Below are 26,241 nucleotides of genomic sequence, written 5' to 3' on the forward strand. Positions count from 1 at the left end.
AGGGTAATACATTTAAAAGGCACACATTACTGCAGCGCTGTATTCATTAACCACTTAAGACTTGGACCAAAATGCAGCTAAAGGACTTTGCCCCTTTTTGCGATTCAGCACTGCGTCGCTTTAACTGACAATTGCGCGGTTGTGCGACGTGGCTCCCGTACAAAATTGGCGTCCTTTTTTCCCCACAAATAGAGCTTTCTTTTGGTGGTATTTGATCACCTCTGTGGTTTTTATTTTTTGCGCTATAAACAAAAATAGAGCAACAATTTTGAAAAAAATTTAATATTTTTTACTTTTTACTAAATATCCCCCCCAAAAAAAATATATATATATATATATATATATATATATATATATATATATATATATATATATATATAATTCCTCAGTTTAGGCCGATACGTATTCTTCTACATATTTTTGGTAAAAAAAATCGCAATAAGCGTTTATCGGTTGGTTTGCACAACATTTATAGCGTTTACAAAATAGGGGATAGTTTTATTGCATTTTTATCATTTTTTTTTTTTTTTTACTACTAATGGCGGCGATCAGCGTTTTTTTTTTTTTTTTTTTGTGACTGCGACATTATGGCAGACACTTCAGACAATTTTGACACATTTTTGGGACCATTTGTCATTTTCGCAGCAAAAAATGCATTTAAAATGCATTGTTTACTGAGGAAATGACAGTTGCAGTTTGGGAGTTAACCACAGGGGGCGCTGAAAGAGTTATGTTTCACCTAATGTGTGTTTACAACTGTAGGTGGGTGTGGCTGTAGGAGTGATGTCATTGATCGTGCCATCCCTTTTATAGGGGGACACAATCGATGCAGCCGCCGCAGTGAAGAACGGGGAAGCCGTGTTTACACGCGGCTCTCCCCGTTCTTCAGCTCCGGGGACCGATCGCGGGACCCCAGCGGCGATCGGTTCCGCTGTCCCGGAGCTTCGGACTGGGTCGCGGGAGCGTGCCCGCGACCCACGGCTGGGTACATGTACAGGACGTACCTGTACGTACATGTGCCCAGCCGTGCCATTCTGCTGACGTATATATGCAGGAGGCGGTCCTTAAGTGGTTAATACATCACTAGATATATTTTTTAATGGAAGCAATGTAAGGACTGATGGTCCAAATGTATGGGCATGCAAAAAGGGTAAGCTTAAAGCATGGACTGTTTCTATTGGTGGCCCCCAAACAGATTATTTTGATCTGATTGTCACATATAAAATTCTTTATTCAGAAATAAAATTACACATTTTAATTCTTAATACATATAATGGGAGCCATCATTCTAGTATAAGTTTTACCGGCAGTTATAGCCCCCAAAAATAAGAAAAATATTGGTGCATGGGAAATGTGAACTAGCAATTATTTGAATATGCTTCATCCAGATGTAAGCTAGAAACTCTTCCATGATGCTACATGGAGGTGTGTGGCAAGAATGTTTTTAGCACTATTTTATGGAGGCATGAGGTAGGAACTCTTCCATGATGTTGCAAGGAGTTGGATAATGAAGGTCTTCTGTGATCTCTTGGATGCTACTTGGAGGTGTAATGTTGAATCTCTTCCTTGATGCTGCATGGGGAATGCGAGGTAGGAACATTTCCATGATGCTACATAAAGATGCTACAGAAACTCTTTCATGATGACATACTGTATGGAGATGTGAGTGAGGAACTCTTTAATGTTGCTTCATGGATGTGTAACTGAGGAATTCTTCCATAATGCTACATGGAGACACATGATGATGCAAGGGAGCTGCGGTGGCTCAGCGCGATTGGCACTGTGCTGACAAGCCATTCACCTCTGCAGCTAGAGGTTCGGATCCCGGTCTCGGCTTCATGTGAATTGAGTTTGGTGGTCTCAGCCCGGCTCCCGGTGGGTGTGCTATGCAAGGTAAACCTGTGCTTAGTACGCCCACCCCCCTCCCACAAAAACCACCACACCTACACACGCACTCTAAATTGCACTCTAAACACACGCACTTTGACCACGCGGTCTCTAAAAGAGAGGCGAAGGACTAATGGGGCTGGTTGAGCGGGCTAATCCTCTCACTCCCTTATAGGGAGTCCCTCTGCCCCGTTGGGCTTCAAAGCGGAGCAGGTAGGGCGGGCTGTGTGGGAGGACCCCCTCACACACCCGCCATTGCCACCCGGGGCATGGAGAAAGATGGCAGATTGCCTCTGGGGGAGGCCTGCCTACTCCCAACTCCTGCAGTCCGGCTCCTCTCTCGAGTTCACGCACAAAATACACTTTAAAAAAAAAAAAAAAAATGATGATGCAAGAAGATGTTATGTAGGAACACTACCATGAAGGCAGCATGGAGGTCAGGGGTAGTAATTATTTTATGATGCTACATAGAGACGTAATGTCAAATTACTTCTGTGAGGCTACGTGGAGAAACTCTTCCGTGAAGATATTTTTTTTCCAGTTTCACATTCCCCTCAGTTACGTGCGCACCTGCCCCACAAATATAACTCTGATCTCATGTAATCTGCCACTCTGTTTACCAGGTTCCGCCCTGCCTTCTTCTCTTCTTATATCATCTGGAGCCAACTGTTCTGGGTTCTTGCAGCCACCTCTCTGATGACACAGCACCACGTCTTTACTGGGGTGCTGTAGATATGAGGCATAATCAGGAGGGCACAAATTATTCTTGCCTAGGCAAGAATGTAGGCAGGGGGGTGGGACCGGACTGTAAAAACAAAAGTTACTACAAAAAAAACACAAAAATGTCAGCATTTTTGGGGTGTGGATAGGGGGCAGCAGGAAAAGTTGAATCTGTGTTTTTCAACTCACATTTTAGCTTTTAGCTCTCAAAACAGCTATTAACTTTTTTATCCCTTTCATTGTGTACACAAGTTCCTGAATATTTCATTGTTCTCATATACTGTACACCTTTCACATTTTAATTTTACAAAAGAAAATGTTTACTTCAAACCATATTAAACTTCTTTTGTATGAATACTGTTGCCAGGAAATTGATTGAACGGCATACATCTTGTAAATTATTTGTCCCTGTGGTGTGTTACAAAGAACAATATTAATCAGCTAACAAGGATACAGTGTAGATAAAAGCTGATGACATACTGCTGAAAGCTCTTTATTAATTTGGAAAGACAAATTGTGTTCTATGAAACTGTTCCATCTTCCAGGCTCTGCACTAAAGAAGTTGTGCTAATTACGTAAACAGTGCTTTTTAAAGGCTTTTCTTCCTCTTTCATCAGTATCTTCTTGGGTGTTGCCATACCATACTAGTTGGCCTAGAAACATGCTTTTAGGGTAATTTACATGCAATTTAATATATTTTTATTTTAATATAACTGAACATAAATAAATGCTGTGAATAATTATTACTGCACATGATGTAAACTTTGTCTCATGGAGTGTTCATTTAGGGCCTTTTAATTTTGAACAAACTATACTTTTTCCTTGTCAAAATATCTTTATTATGTGATTCAGAAAAAAATTGTACAGGTAACATGTAACAAATACATTACATAGGGGAGAAACTTATTTGCGCTTATACAATAGTATATTAATCTATCTGATACAATATTTGATAAAAAAATTTTTTAATTACTATCGATAACGTATAGGCAAGAAGCTATAAAACGATTCTCAATACATTAACATCTTGTATTAATAAATTCCTAAATTAGAATTTCGGCTAATACAAATACATTTCAAGTTAACAACGAGAGTTTCGAAAACATAGTAGTGAAGTAAAAAGAATAACCAAGATGAAAAGGAAAAAAAAAGGGGGGGGGGTAAAATAAAGGAGTCTGCAGGACTAGGCAGAGTTCCACTGACTAAAAAGTACAATAGGTAATTATAATGCTTGGGCTACAATGGCATAAGTACTTCATTATTAAAGGATATTGGCATTGCATATGTAATCCAAGGTTTCCATATTCTCTCAAACTTGGTGATCGTGTCCGTATCTATAGCCGTCATTTTAGCATAGGTCATAGTTATTCATCATTTCTTTAACTTCATTCACTATCAGATTAAGAGATTTCCAGGCCTTTGCTAATGTCTGCTTTGCTGCTGTCAAGAGCTGCAATAGCAGTTTAAATTGCATATGTGTTATATTACCAGGTTTCAAGTTGAGCAATGCTGTTTTGAGGGCTAAAGGAATTTTCTTTTTTTGTCAATATACTTGCAATATTGAAAATCTCCGTCCAAAATGTCAACGCCTTCGGACACGACCACCAAATATGATGATATGTACCTGTATCAGAACATCCCCTAAAACATTGCGCAGAATAGTTTTGCACATGTTTTGCTACCCTAGCTGGTACCAAGTACCATCTTGTTAACACTTTATAATTTGCCTCCAACGCGAGTACGTTTGGGGAGGCTGTTGTTGTGTTCTACCATATTTGATTCCAATCGGAGACATTTAATTCAGATTCTAGATCCTCCTCCCATTTTCGGACATAGGATAGTTTATCCATATTGAATTGTATTAGTGATTGAGAATATAAAGCAGATATTGTACCCCTAGCATGCGGATCTTTTTTACAAATATTTTCAAAAATAGACAAGCGGGTTAACAAAGGTGAGGAAGTTATTAGAGGCGTAAAAAAGTTTTTTATTTGGAGGTATCTGAATAATTCCGTTTGCCGTATACCATATAATTCACATAATGTCGGGAATGGAATGAAAGATGTGGAGTCTACAAATTTGTGCATGCACAGGATATCCCTAAAAGCCCATTCCTTAAAAGATTTGGGAGAAACCCATGCAGGATAAAATGACGGATTTTTATAGAAGGATAACAATGGATTGTGAGGAGATTGTAGTTGTTTTTTTATTTTGAATCTATCCCATAGGGAAAGTAAATGTTTAATAATGGGCTTTCTTACATTTCTGCGCACTTTGGGAGAGACCCACAGCACATAGGATAGTGGAATGGGATCTCATTCAATTGCTTCTATTGATACCCATACATTTAGACCTTGTACATTAAGAGTCAATACATTCAATGGAGCCATGATAGCCTAATCATCAAGCTAATTTTACCATTGTTTATTGAGAAGTGGCTTCCCGGCCCAGTCCATGCAGACAAAAGAAAAAAAGAGGTAAAGGGGGGATCCAAAATAATCATCCTTTAAAAAGAAAATGAGAGACAATACAGGTTATAGAATATCTGAATACATTTAAGAAAATAAAGTACTTGAGGTTTACCCGTGATAAGGGATAAAGTCCCCTATCAGGGGGAAAGGTGCACTTGTCGAATCCCCACATAATATTATGGGGATCCGAGGAGATCCTAGTGAGGCACATGTTTTTTCCGTGCACTGGAGAGCTGCTTACTAAATGAGATATGTGCACCCCTTGGGGTGCAATTTTTTTTTTCGCCCTAACTAAATATAACAAAACGGTGGATAATTTATATTTGTTTTCTCAAACATGAAAGTGAAATTGGGGGGGTAAATGCAATAACGAATAAACTACTGGGGTAATACTGGTTACTTTTAGAATATTCCCGCAATAAAATGCGGGGTAATTCTAGGTTTAAAATAATATTGAAATTTCCCCTATTGTAACACTAAGCATTGTGACTATAAAAGCCAGAATGTTTAACAAAAAAATTAACTTTTCCTTATCTTTGTTTAAGGTATATTGATAACTATGCTTCACTTGTAAACAAATAGCCTTAGTGAGTTTGTGAAGCAAAGTGGGTGCAAATGTGTGTTTAGAATATACGATCAGTTCAACTGGTGTTTCATAAAAAAAAAAAATTATTTAAATTGAGAAACAAAAGTATAAATAAAAAAAAATATTGAAGAATGGAAATTAAGTGCAACACTTATTTCCTTTTGGGGGAACAAGTCATTACTTGGATTGTATTTTCCTTTCCCAAAGAGTGTTGCTGAAGCAAAAAGAAAAATGAGGAAACTTTTGTGGTGGTCAGTCAGTCCATTGTATCTTCTTGGTCCTGGGGTTGGGATGCGAATCTGCCTCGTTTATGTGAATGATGGGTACCATTATTCATCCCAGGTTGAGGTAAATTGTTGTGGGAAGAAGCAGATGCTGATCTTCTGCGTGAGGTGGTTGCTGTGGCTGCTCCTTCAATTAGCTTGAGGTCTAGTAAGGCCTGTTAAAGTTGGTCAGGTGTTCTGCAAGTAATTTTGGTTCCTTGGTAGGTGAAGCGCAGGGAAAAGGGGAATCCCTATTGATATTTAATCTTGTGGTGTTGGAGTTCCAATAAGAGGTTTCATTGCCCGCCTCTTGGATATAGTTAGCTGGGACATATCTGCAAATATCTGATAGTTATATCCTTGGAAGAGTAAATTGTTATTTTCTCGGGCTGCTTCCAATATCTGCTCCTTTGTTCTGTAATAATGGAACTTGGCAATGATGTACCTAGGGGGACCCTCTGCCTTTTTGGGCATAAGTGCCCTGTGGACTCTGTCCATTTCCATCCGTTCCACTGCTATTCCTGGCAGTAATTCCTGACATAAGGCTAGTATGGTGGCTTGGAGGTCTAGGACTGATTCAGGAATACCTCTGAATCTTAATTTGGACCTTCTGGCGTGATTTTCATAGTCCTCCAACCTATTTTGTAGTGTTATATTTTCCTCTTTAACTGAGTCCAGTTCAGTCAGACATTCTTGGGTGAAAACTTCAATTTCTTCTACTTTCATTTCCAGTGTTTCTGTGCGGTGCCCCAGTTCTCTAATCTCCTTTGTGAGGTTAGAGGTGATCTGCTCTGAGTTGTGCTTTAAAGCTTTATGTAGCATTTTCTCAAATTGCTTTAACCACTTAAGGACCGCCGCCTGTAGATATACGTCCACAGAATTGCACGGCTGGGCAGATGGACGTACCAGCACGTCCTGTACATCTACCCAGCCGTGGGTCGCGGGCGCGCACCTGCACCTCGGTCCGAAGCTCCGGGACCCGCGGACCCAATCGCAGCTGGGGTCCCGCGATCGGTCCCCGGAGCTGAAGAACGGGGAGAGCCGCGTGTAAACACGGCTTCCCCGTGCTTCACTGTGGCAGCTGCATCGATCGTGTCATCCCCTTTATAGGGAGACACAATTGATGACATCACTCCTACAGCTACACCCCCCTACAGTTGTAAACACACACTAGGTGAAACATAACCCCTTCAGTGCCCCCCTGTGGTTAACTCCCAAACTGCAACTGTCATTTCCACAATAAAGAATGCATTTTAAATGCATTTTTTGCTGTAAAAATTACAATGGTCCCAAAAATGTGTCAAAATTGTGCGAAGTGTGCGCCATAATGTCGCAGTCACAAAAAAAATCGCTGATCGCCGCCATTAGTAGTAAAAAAAAAATAAAAAAAAAAAAAATTTAATAAAACTATCCCCTATTTTGTAAACGCTATAAATTTTGTGCAAACTAACCGATAAATGCTTATTGCGATTTTTTTTTTTTACCAAAAATATGTAGAAGAATACATATCGGCCTAAACTGAGGAAAAAAATGTTTTTTCTATATATTTTTGGAGGATATTTATTATAGCAAAAAGTAAAAAATATAGTTTTTTTTTTTCAAAATTGTCGCTCTATTTTTGTTTATAGCACAAAAAATAAAAAACGCAGAGGTGATCAAATACCACCAAAAGAAAGCTCTATTTGTGGGGAAAAAAGGACGCTAATTTTGTTTGGGAGCCACGTCGTACGACCACGCAATTGTCAGTTAAAGCGACGCAGTCCCCAATCGCAAAAAGGGGCCTGGTCCTTTACCTGCATTTTTTGGTCGGAGCTTAAGTGGTTAATAATCCTGAGGGGACAGCTGTGTCTTGAAGTGCTGCTTGAGAAATGTCATTATCTTCGCTGTCAGAGTTTAAATCTCCCAGGTAGATGGTGGGTTTCATCTGCTTTGCCATACTCTTTTTCTCTTTTCCTGAGGATAATACAGCTGAGGGGGCTGGCGCTTTTTTTGCTGTACTTTTAGTCTGCTGGCTGCCGCTATTGGGGTTTGTTTTTTACTTGTTTCGGGAACCCCCCTGCACCATTTTCCTCATAAAAGGTCCCCCTCACCTCTTGGGCCCCATACACACGATAGAATCCATCCGCTGAAAAATCCCAGCGAATGGGTTTCAGCGGATAGATCCTATGGTGTGTACACTCCAGCGGATCTGTTTCCACGGATATTTATCCCCTGGGATGGATTTCCAGCAGATAAATATTTGATGACATGCTATCAAATCTATCCGCTGGAATCCATCCCAACGGATGGATCCGCTGGTCTGTATAGACTCACCGGATCCATCCGTCCGAAGGGATCCCCCGCATGCGTCGTAATGATTCAACGCATGCGTGGAATTCCTTATATGACAGCGTCGCGCACGTCGGCGCGTCATAATCGCGGTGACGGCGCGACACGTCATCGTCAGAGGATTTCAGCGCGTATTTCAATGCGATGGTGAGTACACTCCATCGCATGGAAATCCGCACAAATCCTCGAGAGGATTTATCCGCGGAAACGGTCCGCTGGACCGTATTCGCGGATAAATCCTCTCGTGTGTATGGGGCCTAAGGCAAATGAGTCCACGAATTTTATCACTTTTGGTATGACAGGCGTCCTAAAATATGCGGCTTTTCTCCCTCACAGAACGGAGCTCTAGCCCGACATGTCCGTCCCGCTAGCCTCCGCGTATGCGCCTCCCAAACTATACTTTTTAAAGCCTAGATTAATTGTAGTGGTGTACAGATAACCATACATGGTCCATGTATCTGGTATGGAGGCAGATGAATGATATACAGTGGGGGGGGGGGTATTTGATCCCCTGCTAATCCCCTGCTAATTTTGTATGTTTGCCCACTGACAAAGAAATGATCCTAATCCAGAAAAACGCATTTCAAACAGGTTATACATTTATTTGAATTTTAATGAGTGAAATTAGTATTTGATCCCTTTGCAAAACGTGACTTGGTACTTAGTAGCAAAACTCTTGTTTGCAATCAGATGTCAGACGTTTCTTGTAGTTGGCCACCAGGTTTGCACACATCTCAGGAGGGAATTTGTCCCACTCCTCTTTGTAGATCCTCTCCAAGTGATTAAAGTTTTGAGGTTGACATTTGGTAGCTCAAACCTTCAGCTCCCTCCCACATATTTTTTATGGAATTAAGGTCTGGTGACTGGCTAGGCCACTCCTGGACCTTAACATGTTAATTCTTGAGCCACTCCTTTGTTGCCTTGGCTGTGTGTTTTGGGTCATTGTCATGCTGAAATACCCATCCACACCCATTTTCAATTCCCTGGCTGAGGGAAATCTCATTCACGATTTGAGGGTACATGGCCCTATCCATCATCCCTTTGATGCGGTGAAGTTGTCCTGTCCCCTTAGCAGAAAAACACCCCCAAAGCATAATATTTATACCTCCATGTTTGACAGTGGGGATGGTGTTCTTGAGGTCATAGGCAGCATTCCTCCGCCTCCGAACACGGCGAGTTGAGTTGATGCCAAAGAGCTCAATTTTGGTCTTATTTGACCACAACACTTTCACCCAGTTCTCCAAATCATTTAGATGTTCATTAGCAAACTTCAGACATGCCTGTTCATATGCTTTCTTGAGCATCAGGCGCTGCAGGATTTCAATCATTCATGGTGTAGTGTTGCTTCTGTGGACAGGTGTCTTTTATGCAGGTAACAAGCTGAAATTACGAGCTCTCCCTTTGTGAGTGCTCTTAATCTCACCCCTTTGCCTGTATAGAGGACACCTGGGAGCCAGAAATCTTGCTCATTTATAAATGATCAAAAACGTATTGCACTCATTAAAAGGCAAATCGATTCATAACTTTTTTGAAATGCGTTTTCTGAATATTATTTTTCTGAATATAGCTGTAATTGGCCCTTTACCTTGTTTTGTGATCAGCCGAGTCCCAAGAATGTGGGCGGCACAAGAACGGGAGGACATACGTGTATGCCCTCCTGGCATTTGAGGTCGGCGCTGTAGCAGTCTTTCAGCTATATTGCAAACGTCAAGTGGTTAATATCCCGGTATATTCTGACCATTTATGAATGTATCCAGCTTTTTTTTTTTTTTTTTTAAACAACCAACCAAACTGGTCAGAACTATTACCAGAGAGGGATTGCACATTTTCACATCTTTTACTGTAAAGACATTTTTCATATATTGAGGTAATTCTTTTTTTCCTCCAGATATTAAGAGTGCCTACTTTGTCCTTTGTAATGACCTGATGTTAAAGTGACTTTGCATCAAAGTCTGCTATTTGGACCAATTATGTGTTTATACATGTACCCTGTTCCAAATTATTATGCAAATTCTATTTCAGTGTCGCAAAGATTAAATATTTTGTTTTTCAGTTTAACTCTTGGATGGTGTCTCGGGGCTCTTTTGATCACTGAAAACAATCTCGGACACCTATGAGAATTAGATTGACAGGTGAGCCCAATTAGAGGAAAAACTACTAAAGGAGGGTGTTCCATATTATTAAGCAGAGCACCATTTTCAAGCAATATGGGGAAGAAAAAGGATCTCTCTGCTGCCGAAAAGTGTGAAATAGTTCAATGCCTTGGACGAGGTACGAAAACATTAGATATTTCACGAGAGCTTAGGCCTGACTATTAAGAGATTTGTGGCTGATTCAGAGCACAGTCGGTGTTTCGTGCAGATAAAGTCACATTGAGGAAGATTTCTGCCAGATCCATGCATCGGATCAAGAGAGCAGCTGCTAAAACACCATTGCATAGCAGCAAACAGATATTTGAAGCTGCTGCTGCCTCCGAAGTCCCACGGACATCAAGGTGTAGAGTCCTCCAGAGTCTTGCAACAATGCATAAACCTTCCATTCGGCCACCACTATAACCAATGCTCACGAGCAGAAATGGCTGCATTGGGCAGAAAAATACATGCTGACTATTGTCAACAAGGCGGTGGGTTGAGTCATGTTTTCGGCCAGAATCATGGGAAGAGAGCTGGTCGGCCCCTTTAGGGTCCCCGAAGGTGTAAAGATGACCTTGGCAAAGTATGTGGTGTTCCTGACTGACCACTTCCTTCCCTGGTACAGAAGAAAGAACTATGCTTTCCCTAATAAAATCATCTTCATGCATGACAATGCACCATCTCATGCTGCAAAGAAAACCTCTGCATCAATGGCTGCTATGGGGATAAAAGGAGAGAAAGTCATGGTGTGGCCTTCATCCTCCCCTGACCTCAATCCTATTGAGAACCTTTGGAGCATCCTCAAGCAAAAGATCTTTGAGGATGAGAGGCAGTTTACATCCAAACAGCAGCTCTGGGAGACTATTCTGACATCTTGCAAACAAATTCAAGCAGAAACTGTCCAAAAACTCACAAGTTCAATGGATGCAAGACTTGAGAAGCTGCTATCAAATATAGTGTCCTATGTTAAAATGTAATGTGACCTGTTAAAATTTAAAAAAAGTTAAAATGTTGTTCAAAGTTTGATTAAAATAGCTTTTGATTTCAGTTAATATGCTGCAAACACAACAAATGACAATTTTCAGTTCTTTACAACCTATAACGTGTTTTGAAACTTACTGTGTGTAATAATTTGGAACAGTACATTGTACGTTACGTTTTTTTTTTTTCCCCCCAAAAAAAAAAAATTAGCAAGTTTGTTCAATAAAATTAGAATTTTACTCTTAATAGTTGATAACCTGAGAATTATGCTGACTGTTGTTTACATCAATTATTTAGGTTAATGAGAAAAATATCATTGGCATAATAATTTGGAACGGGGTGTAGTAATCCCACCCCCCCCCCCCTGCCTCTTCCCAAGGGAAGAATACAATCAGTTCAGCTAATATTTCCTCATGGCTAAGGACCTCCATGGCTCTATTTGTTTACCTTTTTCTGCACTTTTTCTATTTCCACAATATTCTTTTTGTAAACTCTCTGGTCTGTCTCTACCCTATTATGCAAAATAACAAATACTTGCACAAATAATAATTTAATGGCCTTATAATGGAGATTTTTGTGCCAATGTGGAGTAAATGGACACAGCTGGAGAAGAGCTACAGATTTGGGTCTGACCATTGACATGTGCTATGTACATTAAAACTTAGGACCGCAAAACAGAATACCAATTAAAATGGTACTATGCAACACTTACAATGGTGTGAAGGCTATCAACTTGGTTACCAATTGGTGCCACAGACAGTATTCATGCATCAACTAATAACTGCAATAACATTGAATTTGAGCTGTTGGCCTCGTCATAATCATTCAGTTATTAATCAGTGGTCATTGGTGTTGGAAATGGTCTTCAGAACCCCTCACTGTTCTTTTTTTTCCAGTATTCAGTAATTTTTAAAGATTTATTTGTATGGTTGGTTTTAAGTCTCCTCAGTCATGGCCTTACATGGCATTTGCAGTTTGTTAGTACAACATAATTATTATGATGCAATCTTGTATAAAACATAGCTATAATTCTATGATATATTGACATAATGTAGTTTTGAAGCATACAGTCATTAAAATGAAATGTAGTAAAAACTTAAACAGTTTGTTGATTCATAAATGATTGCGTTTTTTTGGTGCCTGATGTGAAACCAAGTCTTATCTAAAATCCTCATTCGTTAAGTTGTTTTTATGGAATGTTTCAACACATTCTTTTATAGATATTAGTCATCTAAATGGCACTTTGCCTCACGGTTGTCTTCTAGGCTGTTGGTGAAAATGGATCTTGTCCTAGGAAAGTTTGAATTGATCTCCAGCTTTTTTTTTTCCAAGAGACTTTGAAGCAAATTTGAGCTGTTAAATCTCTAACCCACATCTGACTCTGCAGTACCATGCAGAGATTGTCCTTGAACTAGCGCGTAGACTACTCCAGTCCTCATTAACATTTACATGCTTCTCCTCCCCTGAGCTAGCAGGAGAACCTCAGGTTTCTTATTAGAAAGGTAAGATGCATCTCTTTTATCAGAGTGCATTACAGGCTAATTACTGATCTTTCCTTATCAAACCCTTTCTTCCTTTTGTGTATTATGTCAAACCTGTTGTTCAAAATACACTGAAAAAAAATCTAAAGAATACAAATTTTAGGAACTTGGATAAAGATTTATGTTTAAAAGTTAAATTTCCTCTTGGGATTTAAATGCTGGTTTTGTAATAAATGCAGTCCCATACCTTTTACGAAATGGCAACTAATATTTATTCTGCATTGATAATGGCACATGAAAGATAAGAAACCATTTAAATATAGGTTTTACTTGATATAATTTTTTGGACTATATTGAAAGTGTCACTCACTATCGATAAATTCCCTGCTAATGGAGAATATTGATTTTACACCTAAAGCTTTTTTATACTGCTAAATAGCACTGGAAGACATCAGCTGGACTTTGCTCTTCCGTATGTATGCCATAGCCCTCCTATTAAGTTGTAAAATTTTATGTCTTCTGGGTATTTACAGACAAGCGACACTCCTAATATGAAGAGCAATTTTTTTAACATTTGAAAGACATAAACAATAGATTGCTACTCCTAATAACTTGTGAACAATATAATAACTAAATAACTGTCAGCAGTCATCAGTTAAGTGTTTAAGCCTTTTACTACTACAACCTTTAAATGGGGTTTCCTCTGTTCATTTTTAAGAAAAAAAGGGAAATATAATTCTGATCCTTGAAGTGCTCCTATTAACTTTCATACTTCCCTAAACTTTCAGCATGTAGAAGCCTTTCTCGGTCCCATACTGTGAAATGTGTTATTTCTATTGAAAGCCTCCAGTTTCCTGGAGTGTGTGTATATGTGTATATGTATATGTGTGTGTGTGTGTGTATATATATATATATATATATACACACATACACACACACACTGTGTATGTGTATATATATATATATATATATATATGTGTGTGTATATGTATGTGTGTGTGTATATATATGTGTATGTGTGTGTATATATATATATATATATATATATATGTGTGTGTGTATATGTATGTATGTATGTATATATATATATATATATATATATATATATATGTGTGTGTGTGTGTGTGTGTGTGTGTGTGTGTGTGTGTGTGTGTATATATATGTTTGTCTGATGCAAACGTGATGCATCAGACTAGGCTGCCTTCCATTACTCTGTCGTACAGTTCTGATGCTCACATGCCCATTGTAGGTGCTTTTAACTGTGAACACAAGTCAGCATGGGCACACTGACCAGTCTGTGGCTACACAACCCCATTCGCTTCTGTGTGTTCTATCAGAACCAGCATTAAATCAGTAATTTGAAATATATTGGATTATATTGAACAGGCCAGCCTTCGCCTCTCTACATGCATCAATGTGCCTTGGCCACCCATGACCCTGATTTTCCATCCTTTTGGTAGGTCCTGACCACTGCAGACTAGTAACTTTTTAGACAAGAGCTGCAGTTTTACAGTTGCTTTGACCCAATCTTCTAGCCATTACAAATTGGCCCTTGCCAAAGTTGCTCAAATCCTTACATTTGCCCATTTTTTCTTCTTTCAACACACCAACTTCAGGGACAATATGTTCATTTGCTGCTTATTATATACCATCCACTTTTGGATGCCATTGTAACAAGATAATCAATGTTATTCACTTTACCCGTCACTGTGATAATGTTATGGCTGACCGATGTAGAAAGTAAATTTCTATGTGGTGCCTCTTAGCTGGTGACTAAAACACAGCCCACCACATCTATGACTGTAGTTTGGTGGTAGAGGCAAAGCAGAAAAGATAAGTGCCACATGATTATTTACTATTATAAATAACCATTAAATATAGTTAACCCTTTTACTTTCAATCCAGTATCGGTCATTTAAATAGCAGTAGTTAACCCCAGTGGTAAAGTGCGAGATGATATCCCTTTTAGACAAACTAGAATTATTTCAAATTGCGGTAGACCCTGCAGCATGTCATTCTGTTTTTCTCCTGGCATCCACCACAAAGACCAGCTTTGTGAATAATCAGTTGTACAAGTGTTAATTGTTTTCCCAATAAACACTTCATCTTATTTTTTTAGATGTTCCTATTGGCCAGCAATGTTGAATAACATTCAGCTCTGTCAGTGTTTAGCTGCAGGGAAGTTGAAATGGTATTGATTCTGTTGGTGGCCCATTACCCATGTTAAATCTGCTTTCACAATCTGCTTCTGCATTTTGTACTGCTTTTTTTTTTCTGTCCGTTCATGGATGAGGCATAAATATGAAACACAGGAGCCATATTTCCTTTTTCCTGCCACTCATCTAGATATTTAATAAAAACACCTTTCTGGGTCTAAGCTTTGTCGTACATTGAACAGGATTATTTCTGTATAAGAAATTGCATCTCTTTATATGTTTGAAGTCATTTTAACCACTTGGTGCCCGCGCTATAGCCGAATGACGGCTACAGCAGGGACCATAAATGCCGGAAAGATATCAATAGATATCCTCCCCTTCGTGCGCTCCCCGCGCGCCGTGATCACTCGAGTTGCTGATTGTCACACTGTAGCCATAGCTTGCTTTTATGTTATTTTTTGGACACCTTCCATGCAAGTTAAAGTGGTGCATTTTCTTTTTGATTGTAGATGTATGCACTTTGAAACCAACTATTGTAAGTGTTATCTGCAGATTCCCCATTTACATTTTACGGTTCTTGGAGACTAACTTAAGCAATAGATGGTTAGCTCTGGAGTTAAATGTGCTGGGTAAGCTAGTCCTGGATAAATTGGCATTCACTTGAAGTCTACACCACTTATAAATTAAGGGCCAGATTCACAAAAGAGATACGACGGCGTTTCTAACTATGCGGCTGATTCATAGAATCAGTTACGCATAGCTAGTCCTAAGATCCGACAGGTGTAATGGACTTACACTGTCGGATCTTAGGATGCAGTACCGCGGCCGCCGCTGGGGGCATTTCTCGTCGTAATCCAGCGTCGGGTATGCAAATTAGCACTTACGGAGATCCACAAAGCTTTTTCCCTTTGTTAAGTCACCGTAAGTGTTAGTTTGCCGTTGCAAAGATAGGGTACTTTTACAAAAGTGTAAAGGTACTCTACCATGCAAAAGTATACCCGTCGTTCCCACGTCGTTTTTGAATTTTTTTCAAATCTTTTATTTTTCCCGCCGCAACTCCTTTTTACCCGTCACGATTCACAAAACTCGGCGCAACTTAACTTCGCGCAAAGCACGTCGGGAAAATAGCGTCGGGAGCATGCGCAGTACGTCCAGGGCGGGAGCGCGCCTAATTTAAATGGGACTCGCCCCATTTGAATTGGCCCGCCTTGCGCGGACTGATTTAGGATACACCGCCGCAAATTTCCAGGTAAGTGCTTTGTGGATCGGGCACTAACTTGTGTAATTTGCGGCGGTGTAACTTAAATCAGAAAAGTTACGTTGCGCCCGCTAGTTGTGAATCTGGCCCTTAGTTCCTTACAGTGGAATGATCATATAATTTGGCAAACTTATTTAAAACGCTACACTCATAGACATTTACAACTTTATTCTCAGGACCTTAGAGCGCTTCATTGAACCTGGCATGATAATACCACACACCTCAATAGCAAAAAGAGCACCAGACCCCAGATATCTGTGATTTAAAGAAGGTGGGTTCCACCGGAATACTCCTCAAGGAGGTTCTAATTATTGTGTACAAACTGAAAAAACATTTGCGCAATTATCACACTCACACCAGGGAGCAAGGTAGCACTTGGAAGTGATAACTCTCCACCTCAGTGTGTACCAATAACAAAATGTATAGTGCAGCGCCCCCCTCATTAAACTTAATTCACAGAAATGTATTTGATCAATTGCTAAAAAATTATGGTGAAAATAACAAAATATTATATCTTCTAACGAAGTAGTCCCGCTGCAAGATGATGTGTGAAGGGGTGTAGTCTGCGATTTTAGTGATGCCAGCATGCTAATGAGTGCTCGGGAATTCATAAGAGTAGTGGTGAGCTGTGCAATTGGTGCCATCCAAATGGTTCACATATATTGGGTTTAAAATGTGCATTTTAAAAATTATTCTTGTGAGTGTTTGTAATCCTTATTGCCAACTAAAACATCCAGAGAAGACACTGATTGTGTTTCTATTTCATGTGGGTTCATACTTGTTAGTGGTGATAAGTATTATGCAGAGGAATTTTTGTTCTGGAAGACCTAAAAACAGGTCTTGATTTGGTTGACTGAGCAGTTTTTCAACCCTGTGGAAGATACAAGCGTGTTGGACTTCATTTCCTTGTAGAGGTCATATTATGCAGATGAGCAGGTTGGAGTGACACTAGTGATCGGGCTGCACTCCACAGTGTGTGATTTAAAGGAGTGTGCACACCTTGTGGATGTGCCTTAGTTGGGAGTCGGGACTTCATTATTTTTTGTGCACCTATACAATTGCATATACAATTTCATATGTGAACTTTGTTTTACACATCATTTCACTTTTTGAAATGATGAATTTTGCCTTCATTTTCACACAGTGCTTTTAACTATTTACACTTTTTTTTTTTTACCATTATTTTTATATCTATTGACTATTTTTATGTGAACTGAGTTTAGTGAGGGTAGCGCTGCAAAGACATATTTTGTTAATGTGTACAAATGTGACATTGCTAGCGGTGAAACTTCTTTTTAAATGCATTATTGTTGAATAAATTACATAATTTTCCACTGTGTTGCAAGTGAGACCCACAACTGTAACAAAGGATGTTTCACAATGTAAGTGAACCTCCTGTGACCACGAAAACAAACACCTCCACCACACTGAAATCAGGAAAGCTTACCAGGCAGTAGGACTATATGCACATATATATGTGGTACAATGCCCCCATATAGGTTCAAAGAAAGTAACACCTCCTCTGCTCCCAATGTAACATCATGTCATCAGTATCCATAAAAGATAGAACCTACTTAAATAGTGCAATATGTCTGAAAGTATTTTATTAAAAATAATGTGAAATTTAACATGATACATCAGACCAGGCCACCTTCTTCCATTGCTCTGTGGTCCAGTCCTGATGCTCATGTGCCCATTGTAGGTGCTTTTGGTTGTGGACACAGGTTAGCATGGGCACCCTGACTGGTCTGTGGCCACACAGCCCCATTCGCAAAAATCTGCTCTGCTTTCAGAACCAGCATTAACTTTTTTAGCAATTTGGGCTACAGTAGTTCTTCTTTTGGAGCGTACTAAATGAGCCAGCCTTTGCCCCTACATACATCAGTGAGCCTTGGTCGCCCATGACCCTACTGCTGGTTCGCTGATCTTCCTTCCTTGGGCCACTTTTGGTAGGTCCTGACCACTGCAGACTAGTAACTTTTGACAAGAGTTGCAGTTTTTCAGTTGCTTTGACCACCCACCTGATATGGAGTATGTCCCCATTTGCCATGAAAACAGCCCTGACCCGTTGAGGTATGAACGGGGCTTTTAAAAGTATCTGACACCAAGCGGCCAGTAGCAGATCCTTTAAACCTATGCCACTTGCTTTCTTTATGTAGTGCATGCTGGTGCCACCTCTTGCCCAGGTAAGCAAATAACCTGGCCGTCCACATGACGTGAAAGCAAACGTGATGCATCAGACTAGGCTGCCTTCCATTACTCTGTGTTACAGTTCTGATGCTCACATGCCCATTTTAGGTGCTTTTAACTGTGAACACAATTCAGCATGGGCACACTGACCAGTCTGTGGCTACACAACCCCATTCGCAAAAACACTTCTGTGTGTTCTATCTGAACCAGCATTAAATCAGTAATTTGAGATATATTGGATTATATTGAACAGGCCAGCCTTCGCCTCTCTACCTGCATCAATGTGCCTTGGCCGCCCATGACCCTGCTGCCAGGTCACTGATTTTCTATCCTTTTGGTAGGTCCTGACCACTGCAGACTAGTAACTTTTTAGACAAGAGCTGCAGTTTTACAGTTGCTTTGACCCAATCTATTAGCCATTACATATTGGCCCTTGCCAAAGTTGCTCAAATCCTTACATTTGCCCATTTTTTCTTCTTTTAAATTAAAAAAATAAATAAATAAAAATTTCTGTTACATTTTGGTGCTGTTTTGCTGCATTTGCCAGTCAGTACCTTTTCATCTGTGTAGGGCACAAAGGACAACCAAGAAATTCTGAGGTCAAATGTACTGCCCAGTGTCAGTCGCAGGTCATTGGCCTTCCAACAGGATATTATCCCAAAATACAAGGATAAATGCACCCAAGAATGTCTAAAAGAAAAAACACTATTCTGAAGTGGGCCTTTTATGAGCTACGTTCTGAATTGTATTGAAAATCTATGTAAAAAGCTGAATCGTGCACTCTGGAGAAGGCACCCTGCAAATCTGAAATAGCTGGAGCAATTTGGTGCAGACATTTGATTGAGAGCTGCAGAAATGTCTTGCTTGTAGTGATTTCCCCTTAATGTTGTGGAACAAAATATTAGGTTAAGGGTTCATGTCATTTTCATTTGTTTTGTTAGTTGAAATATTCTCTTGAATCAAAACCCCAATGCAAACTCTTATTTTTATTAAATATGGAATAAAGAATGTTAGATGTGAGGTACTTTTTGTCGGTTTTAAGGCATTTCAGAAAATATTGTGGGCTCATTCAAGTAAGTAAACAACATTTTTATCAAACGCTCCCTTAGCTATTTTGCCTACCAGCTTATAATATTGTATCCACCAGAAGCCATTAAGACTTTTCCCAGTCAGCCTTCTAATGTTCTGTTTCTCAGCCAACATTTTTATACCCCATCAAATTTTATACCGTATAATTCTCCAGCCTTCACTATAACCTACTACCCCTCTGCTACCACTATGTTACCTAGATCTTCAGTCACAATTAACATCCTTAATCTACAGTTATAACCATATCACCCAGAGTTTTACCCAGTAAAACATGCATTTCCTCCAGCCAACTCATGTTCCACCAAATGCAGCTGATTGTCTCTTACATGTGCAGGTAGGTGCTACTACTTTGTGCTTCTGCTTCTACTTCAGGTGTTGCGAGTGTCCGAAATTTTTACCTATGGGACTATGTGTGCTACTTTAGTATGTACACAATTTAAAAGCTGCAAATCTATCATACATTTTTGAACTTGAATGACTTAAAGACGAGGGGGAAGTTGAAACTGTCCATCACTATCCATAGTCTGAGAGTAACTACATTTTCTATAGTTTACACATGTACATCATTATATACGTTGTTGCTCTAATATATATGATGTATCTCCCACCATCTTTTCAGTATCAATTGCTTAATTAATCCTCTTTGTCTAATAAAACTGACTGGTAAATGTGTAAAATGTAATTTGCTACCTACTAATTGAATAGATTTCTTGCTTGATTCTATATTTTTTAATTGCCCTTTTTTACTGCAGGTTTATGCTACACAGCATTATACAAATTCCATCGCTTTGTATTATACTGAGTGTTTTATGTTTAACCAAACTGCAGTTTAACCTTCCAACTTATCCTTCACTGAACCTTTGTCAGTCATGTTAGGAAATGTTGTGGTGTACTTTTGGCATTGTGTTTATGTAACCCAATGTTACCTGGTTTTTCTATCTTCTTTCTAACCTTTCCCACCTCACCATCTCTTTCATCAGGATTTCTGGCAGGTACTGATAACAATAGCATGCGTATGTTAATGAACATCGAATCTCTGCATCATACTAAAGGGGCAGACTGCCTGCGCTCCATCAACAGAGTTGACCCCACTATATATAGACCATTATGCATTGGGTAGACACTGATGGGGTTTTCTGACTGATAATCATTTGTGATATGGGCTAGAGATCATTCTCATTTGCAGTCATTAGTCAGAATAGTTTGCCTGCTGAGATTTGTCTAAAAATACATTGCTATGCTTGCATGTACTGCATATGATACCTAGCATAACAAGCGCCTGCTTTATTGAATTTTTGAGAATTTTTTTTGTTTTTACTTAAGCCAACATTGAAATATGTTGGTGAAAGTAAATATATTCAAAGAAAGCTTGTAATAAGAAAAATATGGGAGCTGCCATTGCAGAGCTCTTTCTGAATATGCTAGTTGGCTGTCAAGCATGCTGATACTCTACCTTGGACATTTTTTAAACCATTAAAAGAGACGTTATGGGCAAAGATTTTTTTTTCACCATACTTATCTTGTGGGTCACGTGAGTGTGCTTACTTTTGCTTTCCCTTGACCCAGAATCAGCCAACAGCAGCTAAAGCCCCCTGTCAGCTGATGGTCTGGAACGATCCTGACCATATTATTGGATCCATCCAGCTGTCTAATTGACAGCTGGCTCCTGCTCTCAGTGCGCCTTCGAGCGCTGAAGCCAGCTGCGCCCACCCCCTCTCCAGCCTGGTGCTCCAGTGAGCGTGGGAGGGGCTGAACAGAAAAAGCAGTGACTGACGGTCACTTCTCTCAGCTCATAAGAGAGCCAAGCTCTCTGTGGTCATGTCAAAGCTCAGTTCTTAAAGCTGGTTGGGATAGCTGCAACATCAACATGAGGTGAGTATATGTGTTTTACCCCACACATCGCCACATTGATGAAGTAAGTGAAAGAACTGCTCTGTAGTTTTGTGGGTTTATGATTTAAAGACATTATAGCAGCATGACAGCCAGGCAACCAGCATTTTAAGGAGAAATTCGTAATGGCAGTCTACATATTACGCTCAGCACAAGTTTCCTTTAATGTCTGCTTTATTGCTTTTGAATTTCCAGTTTCTAGCTTGGTTTAATTTTAGAGTAGTCTGTGGGGACAGCTTATGTATTTATTTCATGTACCTTGATTAAAGCTCATGAATTGTTCATCAGTTGTGCATGTTGGAGAAATACCTCTCTGCATGGTATTCTTTTTTTGCTGTGTTATAAAACCAGTAAATCAAATTTCAACCTCATGTGAAATGATTTAGAACTTTTACAAAAACCACAATAAATGTTTCAGTTACTTGTGTTGAGATTGAAAGTGTGTGTGTGTATACTGAATAGTTTGCTTTTGTTTTTGTTATTAGCCGTTTATGTGTGAAGTGGCCTGCTGTGTCTTTCAATAAGTATTACTGAACGTATATTCACCTATATGTAACAAACACCCTCCAGTGAGGAAATGTAAAGTAATCCTATTATAAAGAAATCTGTAGGCTGCCATTGCTGGCTTCCTTTTAAAAAGGCTAGTTGTCAACTAGATTCAAAGACTAAAATCTATTTTCTATTTATTTTATCACACGCTATTTGCCTTTCTAATTCATTGACTAAAAATATTCAAACCAGAGACAACCAGTCAACTAGCTTTTCCAGAAGGACAACCAGTCAACAGTTTCCCTCGGTGCCCGATTTCTGCAAATAAAATATCTTGGGTGTTAAACCGTTTTAATTACAGCTCAAAGAAGAATCTGCTTGGTTACAAATTGTTACATCTCAGGCGGTATATTCCAATTCCTAGATTGCTGCCTGTTAGGCCTTATTCACACAGGCGTACTTGTTTATAAATGCACTCCAAAGTGTTCTGTGATTGGAGGAGAGGCAAACAAAGTCAGACTGTATAGGAGAGTCTCATGTCTGTTGCTGGAGCACTTGAAGTATAGTCAGAGCCATACTATTGACTCTCAATGAAAGTGTGAATAATAACTAACTGTGATCCAGAAGGTGGAATTTAACCTTGTAAATCTGTCGCACAATCTTGCCCACTGCTCCTGTTTGGTATAACTTTCTGTGTAACGGAATTGATAAATGTTACCCACAGTGTTGCATTTCAAAAGCAAAGCTGAAAAAGGTCAATTTTGATAGTGCAGCTCTCCATTCTCAAAAATGTCACATCTAAAGTGGTAAATCTGTTGCACACCTAAGCAAAGCTGGGCCAATTGGCTGTTCAGGAATACACGTGCAAGGGTAGCGTATGCATGCTAAACCTTATTGCAGAGACTTTATATAAGGAGATGGAGTGTGATTTGCATGTATTTGTGTTGCTAGTTTGCTTGATAAATGTCCCCCTGTGTGTCCTAATCTGTAATAGGAGAATTACTCGAGAGTAAAGCCCCATATACATGGGCCGACTGTCTGGCAGCATCGGACAATTCAATCAAAACCAGTCGACATTCGGCCCATGTGTACTGCAATTGGTGCGACAGCAACTGGCATGACCAAAAAAAGATCTGCCAACCAGCAAATGTAAACAGGGCCACGTTTGGCTATCTTTATCACCATTTAAATAACTTTAACAGTAGCGGTGTATTCTCTCTTGTGTTATAAATGTTATCAACAGCATAGGCAGGGATGGTAAAGTCAAATGCTAATTGCATTCATCATAGTAGGACTGATGACATAGATCGTTAGTGCATAGGAGGAAATTGTTTCTGAAGATTCTATTGCAAAATTCTCACAGAATGCAGGCTGTGTCAGATTTATGACCAAATGGCAAATATAGAATAACTGTTTTGCTATTGAGATAATTTTGATGATAGAGATTCATATAGTTATTACAACACATTTCAACTATTGTTTGGCTGTTATAGATGAGAAATCGAAATAAACGTCCAAACATAATAATAAACACTCCCCCTCCCCCCTATAGAAATACGGTAAAAAGGGAAAAAAAAGTTATTTGCATGCAGAGAAATGCTTATGCACTCCCCGGCTGCATCAGCAACTTTTTTAGTGGAGATTTTCTAGGCTGCATCATGAAAGTGCTTTTCACATGATAAACTCAAGGATCATAAGTGTGTTTTTTTCCTATGCTATTTGTAAGTCTGTGCTGAATTATCACCTTCAGGAATGTTGAGTGCAGATAGAATTTCATTAAACCTAATGAGTGCATAGCTGCATATACTTATTCAGTTCTTAACAACACTTTACTGTAATTTGTACTTTTTTCTGTTCCTTATGAAGTTCAGTTGGATCCTCCCTGCTCTCATTTGGTAAAATTCAGTTAACATTCTCTTGGTACTGGAAAGGTGCCTGCGTGTATCTTGTGTGACTCTTGGAGGCTCCGCTACATGGGTAGTTTGTGGTCATCTGAAATAACAGTCTCACTATTGTCTCTGATTGAAAAGTACATGCAACACAAATGCAATCTTCAGGTGAACTACCTGGTAGCAGAGAGCTGCAATTACTTGTAATCACAAAATTGTATGTTAGTGCAAATAAAAAAAAGTATCACGGACAGTACTCAATTTTCTCAATCATATTGAGGGAAACTAATAGGATCTGTAATTGAATGAAGCTAGGACTAAAAACTATCTCTAGTATTTCCCATGTATACCCTGCCAAACTGCAGTGTCATCCTTGTCTAAAAACCAAAGCAGCACTTTATCCTTAGAACCTCTATCCTGAGTCCGCAGCCTGACTTATGATGTACTGCATATTCTTCTCTATAAGCCACTTTTTTCTACATGCTGCACAATTTGGATTGATAAGGGTGGAGCACTGTTTGGGTTTCTAGTTCTGGTATTTCTGACACTGTTGTTTATCTTTGTTTACCAAATATTACTATCTAATATTAAATGTATTTTTATTATTTATGAAACATTGAGCTTTTGAAGCACAGTTTTACAATGTATATAACCATGTTCACATTCGTGACTGTGCCCTAAAGTAAGTCCTGAATGTCGCATTTTAAAAGGTAGACTTTACAGGATGTTTTTGGATTGTGGAGGAAAATCAAAGTACTTGGAGGAAACCGACATTAACATTGGGAGAACATTAGAATTCCATGCAAATCGAGTTGCAGACGGAACGAGAAATTAAGACTTAGGCAGGCCATACATGGGTCGATTTTTCGAAAGAATTTTCTTTTGAAAATCCTATCTAAGAATTTACGTTCATATTTCGCACCATTAGTGGGCTGCAGCAATAGCCGATTTTCGTGCGGCGATCAAAACAGTAACAGTAAACAGACCTGTTGGAAATTTTTTGAAAAGAACGATTTTCCAATCGATGTGAGAAATGTAATAAAAAAAAAATGCGCAAGAAAAGAAAGTAACCGGAAAGAAAGGAAGATTCCCAGCCACGAAAATTATTTTCTGTGGCAACATGAGGTGAAATTGAAGGCTTGGTTGGTCGAATTTCCGAAATCAATGGTGGCACCATCGGATCACATAACACACATTTTCTGATGTTCAAAAAAAATTTTTGGGAAATTCGACCACGTATGGCCAGCCTTGGGGTTGATTCACAATAGATGTGGTGGGACTGCATTGGACAGCTATTCCAGAGCAGTCCCCCTGCATGACACTGCAAAATGCCCTTTGCCTTGTGGTACTGTGCAGACAGTGTTCTGTGAATAAAGTAATGCGTGCTCCAATTTTTTTTTCATTGCAAGGCAATTCTCTGCCTTGCACCGCTTGGTGGACTGTTAAGCTTTAAGAAATGTCTGTGTAGCACTTCAATAAATTTGATGTAAAAATAAAAAGGTGAACCATGTGGAGATCTTGGACCACACCACAGACCAGCTGCTGCGTTTAAAACTCAGCGTCTGAATGAATGAATGAAAAACTTATATAGCGCGGCACATGCAAACTAAATCGCCTCTGGGCGCTTGTTGTTCCTGTCTCTTGACATCAAAAGAGCAGAGTTTTAATCCGTCTTCTGAAGGTCAGGTGGTTTTCCTCCAACCGAGGTGTGAGCTAACCTCTTAGCCACCAGGCAGTACAATATTAGTTGTAAGTGCCCTTATCCTGTAAACTGTAGCTCATATACATAAGCAAGCTTCATTATTGAAGACAAAATGCTACATACAATCTACTTTGATTTATAGTAAACGGAATTGGTCTTCTTGGTGTGGATTTTTAGAGCTGGCAATAGGCTTTCAGGTAACCGGTTACTGGGCCTAGATCTCTTTTATGGGGCTTTGAAGGTGCATCATTGATGGCGCCTGTGGTGGTTCCTGAGCTATCCTGTTCTAATTTTCTTTTATTTTTTTTATTTTTTTGGCTTGGCATGGGAATACAAGGATAAAAAGCCCTGTCGGTTGGTTTTCGCTATTTATATATTTTTATTTATCTGTGCTCTATTGGGTTGCTTTACCTTCACTTCCTGTCCCATAGCCACAACAGAAATTGAGAGAAAATCCCACCGATGTGAAGGAATGCATGGTATCACCAGAACTAATGTCCCCATTATAAACGTTTCCCCCTTTTCTATCGCTTTCAGTGATAATGGTAAACAGAACAACTAGAGAGGGTGAATCATCCTATTGGGGACACAGACAGCAATACATTTATGACAGGTGTCCCAAACCCCTCTACTCAATCCTATACCTAAAAATAGTTTTCCCTGTAGTTTTATTTTAAGGCTGGTCAATAAATAAGCATATTTAAAAAAGACAAATAATATTTATGAAAG

The 26,241-nt window shown here is 39.4% G+C and overlaps 1 protein-coding gene across 5 annotated transcripts in view; it reads left to right on the forward strand.

Annotated features, from left to right (window-relative positions):
* MICU1 (mitochondrial calcium uptake 1) overlaps positions 1-26,241 on the forward strand; it is a 297,161-nt gene that overhangs the window by 118,047 nt on the left and 152,873 nt on the right. For 3 of the 5 annotated variants that reach the window (XM_040362305.1, XM_040362304.1, XM_040362306.1), the window contains exon 6: positions 20,523-20,534. The exons of the other annotated variants lie outside the window; for them this stretch is intronic. In XM_040362305.1, the coding sequence (XP_040218239.1) occupies positions 20,523-20,534 (12 nt within the window). The remainder of the gene's footprint in view (positions 1-20,522; positions 20,535-26,241) is intronic. 5 annotated transcript variants of the gene reach the window in all.

Source organism: Rana temporaria, chromosome 8, assembly GCF_905171775.1.
Source record: "Rana temporaria chromosome 8, aRanTem1.1, whole genome shotgun sequence".
Classification (NCBI taxonomy): Eukaryota; Metazoa; Chordata; class Amphibia; order Anura; family Ranidae; genus Rana; species Rana temporaria.